Here is a 14,715-nt window from a genome sequence, read left to right as displayed (position 1 = left end):
ATCCGGACTTAGCCGAAGCAGCTGCAAGGCCGCTACATGACCTGCATACAGTTCTAAGCTACCCTCTATGACAAGCTGATGGCTGGGACACTGTCTGTGGAAGAAGTATGCAAGTCTGACGTCTTGAAACGAATCAAAGACCACCTTCAGAAGCATGCCGAGTCTGCAAAGATATCTTCTCGAACTTCAGCGCTCTGGGTTCAGTATATGGACATGCTAGACATTCTACGTAAATACATCCGGGCAGAGCACACTGGGAACTTGGCACTATATCTACAGGCCATCTAGGAAATGCTGCCTTACCTGGCAGCCTCAGGCCACAACCTGTATGCCAAATGTGCGAGGGTGTATCTGCAGCAGATGTCCAACCTCAAAACTCAACATCCCATTGTCCAACAACGTTTTGATGAGGGGTTCCATGTGGTTTGACAAAGTGATCGCCTGTGGGCAGGTCTTTCATCTGACCTGATCATCGAACAAGTTCTGATGAGAAGTTTGAAGACCAGCGGGGGGCTCACACGAGGGCGAGGAATGACAGAGCAACAACGGCTGTTATGGCTACTATCAATGCCTGCCTGTGCAGAAATAAACCAGGCAATGCAGGAGCTCACAGGAGTGAACTTCAACACTGGAGAGCAGAAGAAGGACATGACCAAGGCAAGACAATCTCGTGACTGGAAGGACACAATACACTGGACTGGAAGGACACAACGTGACTGGAAGGACACAACAATACACAACGTGACTGGAAGGACACAACACAACATTGAGTGCAGCTCTTCAGTATTTACAGGAATGGAATATGTTCAGTAGTGATCCACGTCTGAGGAACATTGCCACTGGAGTTCATGCACACCCCATCCTCAACGTCGATACAGCACATGCTGTAGGAGCCAAAATATTGAAATCTATGGATGGGAAAACACCTGCCGAGTACACAATTAAGAGGAAAGACCAAGTTGTCACCCTCGGCATGAAGTCATCTGTCAAGATTGATGGAGAGCAAGTCCAGGTTGACCCACAACTCCTCTTCCTGAGACTGATCACTGTTGCACAGACAGCAGAAGAACTGGAGTCGGCCTTCAAATATGAACTGTGCAGCTTTCCACCAGCCCTCTTTGATTCCTCTCTTCAGCTTCGAGAAGCACACGTGCCAGTCTTTGTTGATGCCATCTGGGATCTTCTTGGATCCGATGTCCCAGCCGATATCCCCAATGATGGGCAACAGTATGTTTTGGATGGCGTGGCACTTGTTCAACGCATTCCATGGTCTCGTGGATCTACATACAGAGACATATGCCACCAGTACACTGATTATGTAACGAAGTAGTACGGAGATGCCATAGTCATGTTTGATGGTTATGAGAGTACCAACACGAAGGACATGACACACCAGAGACGGTCGAAAGGGAATGCTGGCACTACTGTGACAGTTACAGCTGACATGTCTCACAATGAAGAAGGAACAGTTTCTTGCCAATAGGCAGAATAAACGGCGATTCATTTTTTATGTTGAGTGAAGAGCTTCAGAAGAAGAACTGTGAGACACACCATTCCTCAGGGGATGCTGATCTCCTGATTGTACTGAAGGCCGTGCAGTCTGCTACTGTCACCAACACTGTGTTAGTTGGTGATGACACAGACCTCCTCGTCCTCCTATGCTGCCATGCAAGCTTAGAATCCCATGACCTCTTCTTTTGTCCCGAGCCAAAGAAGAACACGAAGAAGCCTCGCATTTTGAACATCAAGGCTACAAAGAAAATGATTGGTACAGACATATGTAAGCACATACTGTTTCTACATGCAGTTCTTGGGTGCGACACGACATCTCCTCTTCATGGGATTGGAAAGGGAGCTTCCCTCAAAAAGTTCAAAGCAAACAACACATTCCGTGAGCAGGCCCAGGTTTTTGATACATATCCAGCTTCCGTATGTGATGTGGCAGATGCAGGAGAAAAAAACATTGGTGATAATCTACAACGGAAAGTCAACTGACACCCTGGACACCCTCCGGTATCAGCGGTACTGGGACAAGGTGGCTTGGAGATCCTCTCACGTGCAACCACAGACGTTACCACCAACATCAGAAGCAGCAAAGTATTACAGCCTGCACGTGTATCTGCAAGTCCAGCAATGGAAGGGATGTGCAGATGAACTTCTTCCGACAGACTGGGGTTGGCAGAAGTGTGACGAGGGTTTTGTGCCACTTCACACATCAATAGCTCCAGCTCCTGAAAAGATGTTACGTGTCATTAGGTGCAACTGCCAGGCTGAATGTAGCACCATGAGATGCACATGCAAGAAGCACAACATTGAGTGCACTCGAGCTTGTGGAAACTGCAGGGGCTCTGGCTGCACAAACACTCCATGTGACAATGATGAGGATGATGACGACATTGTCAAGTTCTAACTTTAATATGCTTGATTTTTCTCAACACGTATAGTAAGTTTATAATGGATGTAGTTTCTGAGTTTAATGCGAATTTTCATTTTCATTTCAAAACCTTCGTCAGGCAGATGTGATTGCCCCGAGTGGAATTGTGAATTTTGTCATGTTTCAATGATTTATATAATTATATTGTACTAGTGCGGGCCCGTAGGTGCGTGCCCATACGTGCAGCTTCGTTCCTTCACTCTCGTAAATGACGACTGGGATTGGGGCATTGTTTCAATTAGATCGGACCAACCGTATCATAAATGGCCATAACTTGGGAAAAACCTTGGAAACATAATCAGGTCCCCAGCGTAGATTGTGACGTCATACCAAACGAAGAAGAAGAAGATTTGTGACGTCAATTGTGCAAAAAATATAATAATAAATAAACATTAATTGTGACGTCATTCGTGACGTCATAGCACCGTGTCTTGTCATTGGTTGATAGATAAATGGCCGTAACTTGGGAACCGCTTATCCGATTAATATCAAACCTTGAAAAGGCACATCCGCGGGTCCCCAGCAATATTCCTGGCAAGTTTCAATCAGATCAGACCGTCAATCGTGCAAAAAGAAAAACAATAATAATAATAATAATAATAATTAATAAATAAACGTTAATTGTGACATCATTCGTGATGTCATAGCACCGTGTCTTGTCATTGGTTGACAGATAAATGGCTGTAACTTGGGAACCGCTCATCCGATTAATATAAAACCTTGAAAAGGCACATCCACGGGTCCCCAGCAATATTCCTGGCAAGTTTCAATCAGATCGGACCGGCGGTTGTCGAGAAACGGCAGTCGCAGACAGACAGACAGACAGACAGACAGACACACACACACACACACACACACACACACACCGATTGCTGGAATTATAGATATATTGCCATAGACTTGATTTAATCTTGTGTACTCGTTTCTTTTTTTTTTAGTCCAGGAGCCAAAATCAGTATCAGGTAAATTTTTTTTTTTCGGGACAAAAAGTTGACATTTTTGGACAAAAAAAGCTATAATTTTTTATTTTACCCTCAATACATTTCACTTTTTTATAATTATTCTTGTATATGAATATACTGACCATAACTAGAAACAATTAGAATGCAGAAAACATATATGTACATATTAAAATATCAATCGTTACAATTTTCTCATTTTCCCCGAAGCCGGGTGGCGGCCAGATTGGATTTCCATGATTTCAGGACTTTCCCCCTGGAGGATCCCTTTGGACTTTTTTTCTGTCACTGAGGACATATCCAGGAATCAAAATCTGTTGAATTTGCTTTTGTTGCAATTTGTGGAAGGTCATCCGACATTTTGCCTGTACTATAAATACAGTAGACGGGTAAAGGAAAACATGAAAACCGTCACAAAAATGTCCGAATGGAACAGGATGTCAGGATGAAGCTCACCCGCCACTCTCCCGTTCCAGTCTCTCAACCAGTGCCTGACGTGCTTGGTGACCAGAGCTCCGTGGGGTTGATAGAGTCCGTGGCAATGCCACATCTCTGCGCTTGGGGGTCACGTCTTCACGGTCAAATATGCTACGAATGATGGGCAAGGCGAGAGTCAAGAAAAAAATAAAAAATAAAACACGAATGCACGCTTACATGCACACCCGCACAACCTTTCTGGTATTCTGACAAAAGGTAGGTTCAGTGCTGCCGAAGCAGCCCCATGGTAAGGATTACACTGGGTGGGTAGTCTTTGCCTTCCCAGTGGTAGTCAAAACACAAATTTTGTAATTTTTTTGTGGTGCCGGCGATAGCTCGCCGACTTCACGAAGATCACTGTGGGAGCTGGAATGGCCATCAACAGCCAGTGCTGGCAGCTCTGTCTTCCTACTAAAATGTCCAGCCAATGGACGTCGTGCACATGGATACATAGCCATACATGCTGTCAGTTAAACGCTAGATGTTGTGGTATTTGTGAGTAAGCATTAATAAATGCCAATAAATGAACGAGTAAAAATGACAGTTATATGTTATAAGTTTAGTTTAGCACGGATCGGTAAATTGTAATAAAATTGCTTTATGTAATTTTCACTGTCGATGGCGGTATTGTACTGTAAACTGCCTGGTGAAAATTGTGAAGGTGCTGGAACGTTCTCAGATGAAAACTCCAGTGTGGATGAGAATCACATTTGCTGGAAGGTACGAGATAATTCTGCGATACTATATAAACCTGTGAGAAGGAGGTGTAGAGAGATGGGTGACGTGATGGGGCACGTGTTTAGATTTAACTCTGATGAGTGAACGAGGTGTTAATGTCCAGAGCGGTTGTTAACACTTGGAGCTAATTACAACTCATTAGGATTGTGTATCCGGAAATAATCCCTTTGAGCTCTTTAACCATACTGGACGGGCCAGCGTACGAGAGAGAACACTGATCGAACTCAAGACTCGTTTGACAGCCTCGGAGGCCGAGGTGAACACCTGCGAGCTGTGCTGACAGGACTGGAACACTAGGCAGTGGAAACAACTCAATGCAGGAATCCGAGTTGAGAAGGTGAGCGAGTGTGTGTGTGTGAGAGAGAGAGAGAGAGAGAGAGAGAGAGAGAGAGAGAGAGAGAGAGAGAGAGAGAGAGAGAGTGTGTGTGAGAGAGAGGGTGTGTGAGAGAGAGGGTGTGTGTGAGAGAGGGTGTGTGTGTGTGAGTGTGAGAGAGTGAGAGTGAGTGAGAGAGAGTCTTCACTCAGAATATTGAATTTGCTCCAGAAAAGTTTTCTTTTGTGTGAAAAATATAAAATACATGTTAAAGATGAAAAAAATAACAACAGCAGTACCTGCCAACTTTCTTGCCAGAAGCCACCAGCACTTGATTATGTATTTGTGTTGTCGAACCTTCTTACAAGACAGTTTAGGAAAGGGAATGTAGATTAGTAAGAGCAAGAGAGGAATAGCTAAGCATTAACACACATCTATCTGATGAGGTAATGGAGCAATAGACAGTCAATGCAAACCAGAGTGCAATGCACCACAACGTGCCAAAACCTGTTCATCAAACCAAGTTTCATCAGGCAATCCTGACAGGCCAGTTACTTTCTGAGAAGCTGATATGCTGCTCCTCTAAAGTATACTGTACTCTTAAGAAATTTACAAATTTAATCCTGAATACATAACGCTGGTGTAACAGAACGGACAAAAATCCATCTCCAAAGTACAGATTGGGAAACTATTTTGAAGTATCCAACAGAGTAGAGTAGTCTATGACCATGTTTAAATGATGCTCTTAGGATGTCGAAAAATGGAGGACAAGCATCCTGAGCGGGTTTACTGGGATCCATCTGCCATTTGCAAGGCCAAAAACAGGATATGAATGAAATATCACACCAAATTGGTATGAATTACACCTGGTCATTATTTCAGTGGCTAAGTGTACCTTTATGTCTTTTGACACCCTGTGCGATCAGTTGTGAGTTTCTTGGAAGGGGCTTAATGAAGTTTTAGCGGATATTTTGGGCAACTTGTCAGTAATTAAACTGTTTATGGCCACCATTGTCAGAAGTGGACACAGACTTGGTGAAAATTTTCAGGTATATGAACTGGTAAGTGAAAGGTAGAAAACCTGGGGTGGATTAAATATTTGTACATCTTTGCACTAAATTGACAAAATTATTAGACGTTATATAAAGGTAACTAACCTACTTCAACACATTCAAGCATGGAAGGAACAGGGAGGTTGGGCGAGGGGTGGGAGAAGTGGTGGTGGGGGAGGGGGAGAGGGGGAGGAATGCACTTTTCCTTATCAGGAAAGGCAAAACTGACTTTCCTTACCATTTTTCAATGAACGGTCTTTGATCACACTTGATGCACGGCTATTTGCCGCCTCGTCTCGTGGTCCAACCAGGCCCGATCTCTTCGCAGAACCACTGCTGCTGTCTGGCCGGTTGTCTGCAATTAAACAAATAAATTCAGGCATTGCATTTACAAGAAGTGTGGATGGAAAAGGGGGGGAGGGGTTGAGGATAGCCAATGAAGAAAAAGGAAATCAATGATTTTGAAATGTTGCTTGTACTCAGAATTTGTCCAACGCAGTAGTTTGACTGTGGCTCACCAGTAAAATGAAGGAAGGAAGGTTGGGGGGTTTTTTTGTCCCCCACCCCTCCGACAACGTCGGAGATGGGGTACATTTAAATGAGCTCCATCCGACAGACCAATCATCTGTCCATGTACTTGTGTGTGCGAGATATTTCAAAAACCGTTCAACATTTAACACTCATTTTGCAGATATCTATTCCTCATGACATGATCTCAACCACATTAGATCATGGCTGTGTGGGCTGAATTATGTTGCCATGGCAACCATCTCGGTAACTTTTCTCGTGTACGCGATATTTCAAAAGATTTATCTTTCATATTGCACAGACCACTTCCTCAAACCACCCAAAACGCAGTTGACCTCGAGTATCAGCTCCTTGTTAAAAGAGGAATTGACTGTTTCGGCCTGATCTGACAACATGCGTGAGGAAAGTATGGAGCGGGGGATAGTCGGAGGCAATGAATTTTGACTCGTAGCCGATAACGTTCCAACACGAGGAGAGTCCAAATCTGTGAGAAAAGCAGAAGTGTCCACCTCAACATGGAGCTGTGAGTTTTGAAGATATTTATTGTGCATTCCTTTACATTCCGATACATATAACTTTATTTATTTTAATAGATGACCTTTGCACTTTCAGATGTGATTTGCATTTGTGGCATTCTGTTTGCTGAGGCTGATCATTTTAATCTTCATACAGACAAAGGCACGGTAGTTCTTACTATTGTGTGGAGTTGGCCGGGGAACGTTTTTGGCCAAAATCTTCCACGAACCGGCTGGTCAGGCCTGATATTTGAATGAAGGTGATTGGGAAGGAGAAGGTACAATTGCAATGGAGAAAGAAAGTAATTGAAGTGAAGGGATATTCTTTAAGCGGAGGAGAAGTCATTTACATTATTGGTGTTTAGGGGCAGAGGTGAACGAGTGTGGCGACGTAAGATTGTCCTTGGATTATGGGACCGACAAGACCCAATGGGAAGGCAAACCCAGTAATTCGCAATTAGATCAGGACTTCAGGATGTCAGCGATAACATGCCTACTCTTCACAAAAGACACCATGGGATCTTTAAAATATACCAACTAATGCAAGCAGATTGGACACCCAGCTTGTCCATCTGAGGGATGGCGCAATGTTCTGCAGTGCCCTGCCTGCGAAGCATCAATCTGAGTTTATCATCTGGTCAGAAATCAAACCCAGACAATATGGCTAAAAATCTGCATCATTCTGTTGGAAAAAATGAAACGCTCACAAATGAAACAGAGATTTCTAAAATAGAAACAAATCCTCACTGAGAATGCATGGAATGTTAAGTAAAGTATGTTCCTGTACCAGCAGAGGGCGACGTGTGCTAAACAATTGGCTTTTTCAGATGGGGAAAATGTGGGAATTCAAAGCAAGAGAGGAGGCATCTTCAGGAGGAGGAGGAGGAGAAGAAGACGAAGAAGAGGAAGACGAAGAAGACGAAGAAGAATACGAGGATGACAAAGACGAAGAAGACGGAGATGAGGAAGACGCCGACGAAGAAGAAGACTTCGGAGATGAAGACGAAAAAGATGACGAAGAAAAAAAAAAGACACAGGAACCCAAAACAGGTACAAACTCTTTGGGCAGGTGTGTCCATGAAACAGAGAAATACCTTTTGCAGGCAACTTCAACTAGCTTTAAGGGAATTTTGTCGAACAGCAAAAATCGATGATGTGGACATGGCTCCACCAAACTTGAAACCCAGGAGGAGGTACAATTACAATGCAACAAGGAGGTAATTGAAGTGAAGTGATAGTCTAAGTGGAGGAGGGTTGGTGGGGGGAGGGTCATGTATATTATTGGTGTTTAGGGGCAGAAGTGAGCGAGTGCGGCCACAGAAAATTGTCCTTGTATCGCGGGACCGACAAGACCCAATGGGAACACAGGATGGGCAAGAAGTGGGACTTCATAGCCCCTGAAAACAGGACTGTGGGGGAGGGATTTTAGATTGCAGTAATTAGGAATGACAAAGTTGTCACTAAGAGTGACACAATAAAAAGCATGAATGAACCAAGAGAGCGTTTTGTCAAAATCGTATTTGAGAAAACAGCACTAACAGGTAACAGGTCAAGAGTCGACAAATCCTGGGAAGTAGGCCTACAACCCCAAGGAGAAAGCTGTGAATCTTGGTGATAAAAAAAACAACTAAATAACAAGCAAGTGAAATGCATTATGAAACAATTTATCTCGAATTTGGGGTAATAACGACAAATGAATAATTAAATCCTATGTTAACTTATTAACAAATGTTCTGTGAGCCTGGCGTTGACCCCCATTTGCCGTTGAATTAACACCAGGGGGTTGTCTCAGCCTGTCATCCTTCTGAGGTCGGCGAAATGAGCACCAATGTGTACTGGTAATTGGGGCACTGCATCAGCAACATAGCCTCGCCCCGAAGCAATGATGCAACCAGCAGCCAAAAAGGCAGCGCACGATGGGAACAAGTGTTCTTACTTGAGCAACTAACTTCCTGAACAACCATCAGTTTTTCTTTGCAAGCAATCGACAATTTTCAAGAAGTTGTAACACTCATTATTATTATATGTTATTATATGACCCTGATAATGTCATTTTCTGATTTATAACCAATTTGATTTGCAAAATATGTCAAAATGTTGGGTTGTTTCATTCTGTGGAATCTTCTACGTAGCGCGGCACATATGAACATGAGAAGGCAGTGGTTATTGTTCATACGTGAGGAAACCAACCAACCTGACAACCACATCCTCTCGAGCTACGATATCCGGAGGACCTGCGTGTGCAAGAAGATCGATGCATGAAACTAAATGGTGTGGCTCTTGAATTTCTCTCAATCCTCCAACCCATCTCCTGTCCCACAATGCAGAAGATAGCTAAGAAGTCTGATCGACTCTCATCACTGGCGTGAAACGATAACATTATTGCAATGCCATGACGGCCCACCTGCAGATGAAGTACATTTCAGACCAGCAGAATCAGTTTTCAATGCCCAGGGAAACGCGTGCCGTAGGTCCTTACTGCACTCACCACTAAACACGTGTGTGGGCCTTCTGCATCAGAGATTAAAATGGAGGCAGAAAGCCTGGGTTGGCATGAGATACAGCTTGGCGGTAGTGTATTATTGTGATTAATTGCCGATTTCCTCTCAGCTGAATCTTCTAGTCCTGCCTCTTCTCGCTGTACCCTCTTACTGCCTCAACGGACACATTACAACGTTTTTAACCCGATACACTGAAGACTGCTATCAGGAGAATCTTATTGTGCAAATGGGATTTGAGTGTTGAAAGAGATGGTTGAAAGCCAGTTCTGTGCAAATCCTACAATCTGGCACGAGTGCGCAGCCTGAGTTCTTGGAAGTGAAACAAAAGAGCATTACTTACATCAAGCCAGTATCCCACGGAATCAGGTACTATATACAAGTAAGCATAAGCACCTGCTCTCGCTTTGTGTTTTAGGAGATAACCATGGTAGATTTAGTTACCTTTTTTGGTTGGATGCGCCTGGATAAAAGCCTTGCCTGGACGCAATTCCAAATTTCTGGCGAAGGTAACTAAATGCTCTCCACAATCACTACACTTGAGCATTCAACAAACTTATCAAAGAGGAAAAGGTAATGGCTGATTGGATCGCAGAAGGTAACACCTTCCTCATTCCAAAATCTGAAGAAACCCAACTACCTCACAAGTATAGACCAGTTATAATCTGTCTACCAACAACATACAAACTTCTTACAGGCATAATCACAGAAATGATGTACCACCACCTACCACCTAACACAATAAGGAGGCCGAGAAGCAGAAGAGAAGGGATGTAAAAGAGGATGCTATGGAACTATTATAGACCACCGACTACTAAATAAGGTCAGACTCAAAATTGTGAAATGAGAAGAACCAAATTCACTGTGAAATAAACTTTTGATAGTCGCACATTCATAGATGGTAAAATGCATGCAGGTAAACAAGATCAATCCACAAATAATCAAAATGATCAAAATACCAGGGGTGAAGATAAGTCACAGGATCTTCCAGAGAGACAGCTTTTCTCCCCTCCTGTTTTGCCTGGCCCTGAAACCACTGAGCAACCTCGTTAATGAGCAAGGACATGGATACACCATAACATCCAGTAGAAGAACGTCCGAAGAAACAAGAATGGCGACACATCCACGGTACATGAATATTTAACTCTTTGCACCAAATGAGGCAAAATTGAGAGAACAATTTTGGCTTAGATAAGTGTGAAAGTGCACATTCGCGCAAGGTAGACCAACAAAAAAGGACAACATAAAAATCCACCTAGATACACGAATACAGGAACTCGAAAACGAAGCATCATACAAATACCTTGGAATACAAGAAGGCCACCAAATATGTCACAAACAAATGCACATTTGCCAAAGAACACCTGCACCGACCGAATGAGGCTGATCCTGAAAACACATCTCACTCGAGAAACAAAATCAAAGCCATAAACCAACTCGCAGTACCAGTGTTCCAATACAGCTGCAGAATAATAAACTGACCACAAGCAGAAATCAGAAAACTAGACATCGAAACAAGGAAACTCCTCACTATCCACAAAATGGTCGACAAAAATCAATCCATCCCGAGAATGTACATACCGAGACGAGGAGGCAGTGGTCTGATGGAGCTCAACCAAGTGCACAGAGCGACAATTGTGGGATTGCTTGAATATGTGAAAAGTTCAACCGACTACTGAATCCAATTTGTACACAAACATGAAGACAGCAAGCCAGAAAAGGTATCCCTAACACAACTAAATACAGGTGACCCTTGCAAAAAATGTCCAAAGACAGGTGTGAATAGAAGATGTTACACAAGAAACTGAAACAGCAATGAATACAGTCACAAATATTGCAAAAAGACAAAATAAAAATATGGAATAAAATATCAACAGATATACACTGACAACTGGGAGAACGATAGGTATTTTAAAAAAAAAAATAGAAAAGAAGAAAAAAAAAAGGAGTTTGACAGAATGGGCATACACAAAGAAGGTTCTTTGGAGAAGAGCTCAGCTCAACTGGGATGGACAAATAATCATTATAAATGTCCAAGACCAGAGGCACTACACGAATGGCTTAAAGAAGATGGCAGGACTGAGTAAATCAGACAAGCATAGATTCTGCAAGGTAGAAACAAAGTATGAGCCACCTATCAGTATGTACAAACAAAAAAAAACAAAACTCATGTCAGAGGAGCTGAACACAAAGGCACAACAGAGTTTGCTTTGTAATACATATCCCCGACCAGTCCCAACGAATGTTCATGAGATAAAAATTTGTTTACGTTTAACGCACGTTTGAGCCGATACCGGAGCCAAAATGCACAACAAGAACCTCTTGAACCCACCGTGTTTCGTTCAGTTCTCAGCTTTGCCGATTTCATGTTAAAAATAACCCGATGAACATACATGAAGCAAAACCAAGCAAACTGGTTATGTGCATATATAATACATTGTGGTTATATACCTGGGATCATTCCAATCACACTGGGCCATGGATGAACACCCAGACCTAAGGCCTGCTTACCTGTGCTGCTTCATGCAATGGTGGCACATGATTTTATTGGGGTAGAGTCAGGCCAGCTGAACACTGACCAGTATCATACACAGTAGCAAGTTTCAGATTTTTGGGATAATAATTTAAATTCAACCAATTATGGCTGCAATACCACTTCTCTGATGACGTCATCGTTATCAACCTATATATCCCATGGAAGGTTGAAAACATATGCCAAGTTTCAATTTTTTTTTAGTTGAATGGGTTTGGAAATAATGATGTCCAATTTTTTTTTCCTTTAATACAACATGGCTGCCATTTGGTTGCACACATGTGACCTCAACATGTGACCTTCACAAGGCATATTACTCAATCGTGGCAGTGTGTAAGCAACATACTCGCTCAAGGCCTAAACACAGAAGTGTTATAATAAACTTGTGTAAAGCAATCTTTTTAATAACAGGCACATGTGTAAACACTATAGTAATTAAATTTATGTTGCTGACAACAAATCACCACCAACTCAACCATGTGATCTTCACAATACAAATTACTCTATCGCTCCCAGGAAACAAAAACAAACCCAGGCAGTGGATTAGCTCAAGACTCGATCGAGGCCTGAAGGCCAATTATCTGGTTTTATAGCTTGACCTTCCTTTGGATGAAAAAGGAGGCCATGCAAAGTTTGGTTGCACTGTTTCCTGCAGGGTCCAAATGCAAAAAAACGAACATTATATATATATACACACACATCATCTTGCATTTTGATCTACAGTTTACAGCACACCACCACAAATTATTTCTAATCAATGTAATAGCAAATGGACGGCAGAGAGAATTTGCATTGAAGAAATATCTATGTAAAGGGTGACAAAATAACCAGGTAAGCTGTTTTGCCAATTTTTATAACATCTGGTTTCAGCTCTTGGCCATAATAACTGACAGGTTTTCTTTCCAGTTGTGGCAGAGTTGTAGCAGAGATTCAACAAGTCAACAACACTTTTATTGCCTTCACATTCCTCCATGAGGAATCTTCTACGAGGAAAGTTCCTTTACGAGGAATTTTAAAAATTCACGAGACTTCAGTGCATTCCATAATGTCGCTGTATTCCATTGTTTCACATCATTCTCAGAGAACCTCTTAGTCATCCTTTTTATTTATTTGCCGGAAACTTCGGAAAACCTCGTCACCAAGCTGAAATTTCATCCCTGGCTGTATGGAAATAAGCAAATGTGACTCTCTTTCCAACAGTGTGACCCACTCCTTGGCTTTTTTCACAAGATCTTGGCTATTCGTTGTTCACCTTGGCATCTTGGTTTTCTGTAGGTTTTCTTGGCGTATATCATCGCTTTTCCGAAACCTTGTGAATTCTTGGCTTTTTTCATTGGCTCACCTTGGCATTTATGAAAATGAGGAGTGGTCACACTGCTTTCCAACATTACTCTTTCGAAAACAAGTTAATTAACTCGACCAAAGAAGGTGGATGGAGATTATGTTTTCATCCATGTCTATCTCTCTCTGTCTGTCTGTCTGTCTGTCTGTGAACAAAATAGCTCAAAAAGTTGTGGACAAATTCGGCCGAAATTTTGAGAGCTTGGGTAAATGACACTGACGAAATGATTAGATTTGGGTGAAAATCCGAATCCGGATCTGGATCAAAGACTTTTAAAGTGATTTTTCACCATTGAGAAATAGGGCGAAAAATGACATATAGCAGGATATCTCTAAAAGTTAGAGACCAATTCAGAAGAAACTTGGTGGGCTGGTTGGGCATGTAACAAGGAAGAACAGATTCGACTGGTGAATATCTGAACTGGATTGGAGAATTATTTAAGTGATTCTTTACCATTGAGTGATTGGGAAAAAAACCACACATATAACATCTCAAAAGGTGGTGAACGGATTCGGACGAAACTTGTTCGGCAGGTTGGGTATGTAACAAGGAAAAATTGATTCGATGATGGTGAATATCCGAATCCGGATCCAGATCCGAGAATATTTTTAAGTGATTCTTCACCATTGAGTGACAGGGCTAAACCAATATATAGCAGGATATCTCAAAAAATTATGGACGGATTCAGGCAAAACTTGGTGGATGAGTTGGTCAAGTGACAAGAACAAGCCAATTAAATTTTAGTTCATGTCCAAATCCAGATCCGGCCGAAAAACGGGATACACAACGTAAACTGATCAGCCTGATGGAGGTATGCGCTCTACCAAGTGCCCTTTTAGTTTTAAAATAAATTTTAAAAAACCTTACCTTCAGTCAATTAAAGGTCACTTTTGAGTGCTTAGTAGTATCACATTGCAATCACTCAAACTTATCAATCCAATCCAAATTCATTGGGACCATACTCTGTACAGAGTAGAGTGTAGGTGCTGCCGAAGAAGTCTCCAGGGATATTGAGCACAATCCTGGACAGGTCGCCACTCCGACGCGGGATACTCAAATGGCTCAATCATCCCAGCAAGCTGGTACTCATTTTTCCCACCTCGGAGGGATGACGGGCTGAGTCAACCCCACCTGATATTATTTCAAAGGAAAAGCGGGATTTGAACTCGGGACTCGAGGATCCCAAGCCCACCACCCTAACCATCAAGCCAACACCAGGCTCAAACATATCAGTTAATACAGAATTAACTTGAGGGGCACTCCGTAGAGCACATACCTCCGCCACGTAATGCCTGATCTACGAGAACATATCGGGCCCAACACATT

At 42.5% G+C, this 14,715-nt stretch overlaps 1 protein-coding gene across 5 annotated transcripts in view; it reads right to left on the bottom strand.

The window, feature by feature from the left end:
* Positions 1 to 14,715, bottom strand: part of LOC147010777 (uncharacterized) — a 157,624-nt gene that overhangs the window by 15,286 nt on the left and 127,623 nt on the right. For 4 of the 5 annotated variants that reach the window (XM_085859055.1, XM_085859056.1, XM_085859058.1 and 1 more), the window contains 3 exons: positions 6,212 to 6,328; positions 5,221 to 5,281; positions 3,850 to 3,981 (listed from right to left, as the gene is read on the bottom strand). In XM_085859055.1, the coding sequence (XP_085715181.1) occupies positions 3,850 to 3,981; positions 5,221 to 5,281; positions 6,212 to 6,328 (310 nt within the window). The remainder of the gene's footprint in view (positions 1 to 3,849; positions 3,982 to 5,220; positions 5,282 to 6,211; positions 6,329 to 14,715) is intronic. The other variant, XM_085859053.1, reaches the window with a different exon arrangement.

Source organism: Eptatretus burgeri, chromosome 16 (genome assembly GCF_056783735.1).
Source record: "Eptatretus burgeri isolate ZD-2024b chromosome 16, Ebu_testis_v1, whole genome shotgun sequence".
NCBI lineage: Eukaryota > Metazoa > Chordata > Myxini > Myxiniformes > Myxinidae > Eptatretus > Eptatretus burgeri.
Note: the sequence above shows the minus strand (reverse complement) of the source record. Positions and strands in the feature narration are given on the sequence as shown.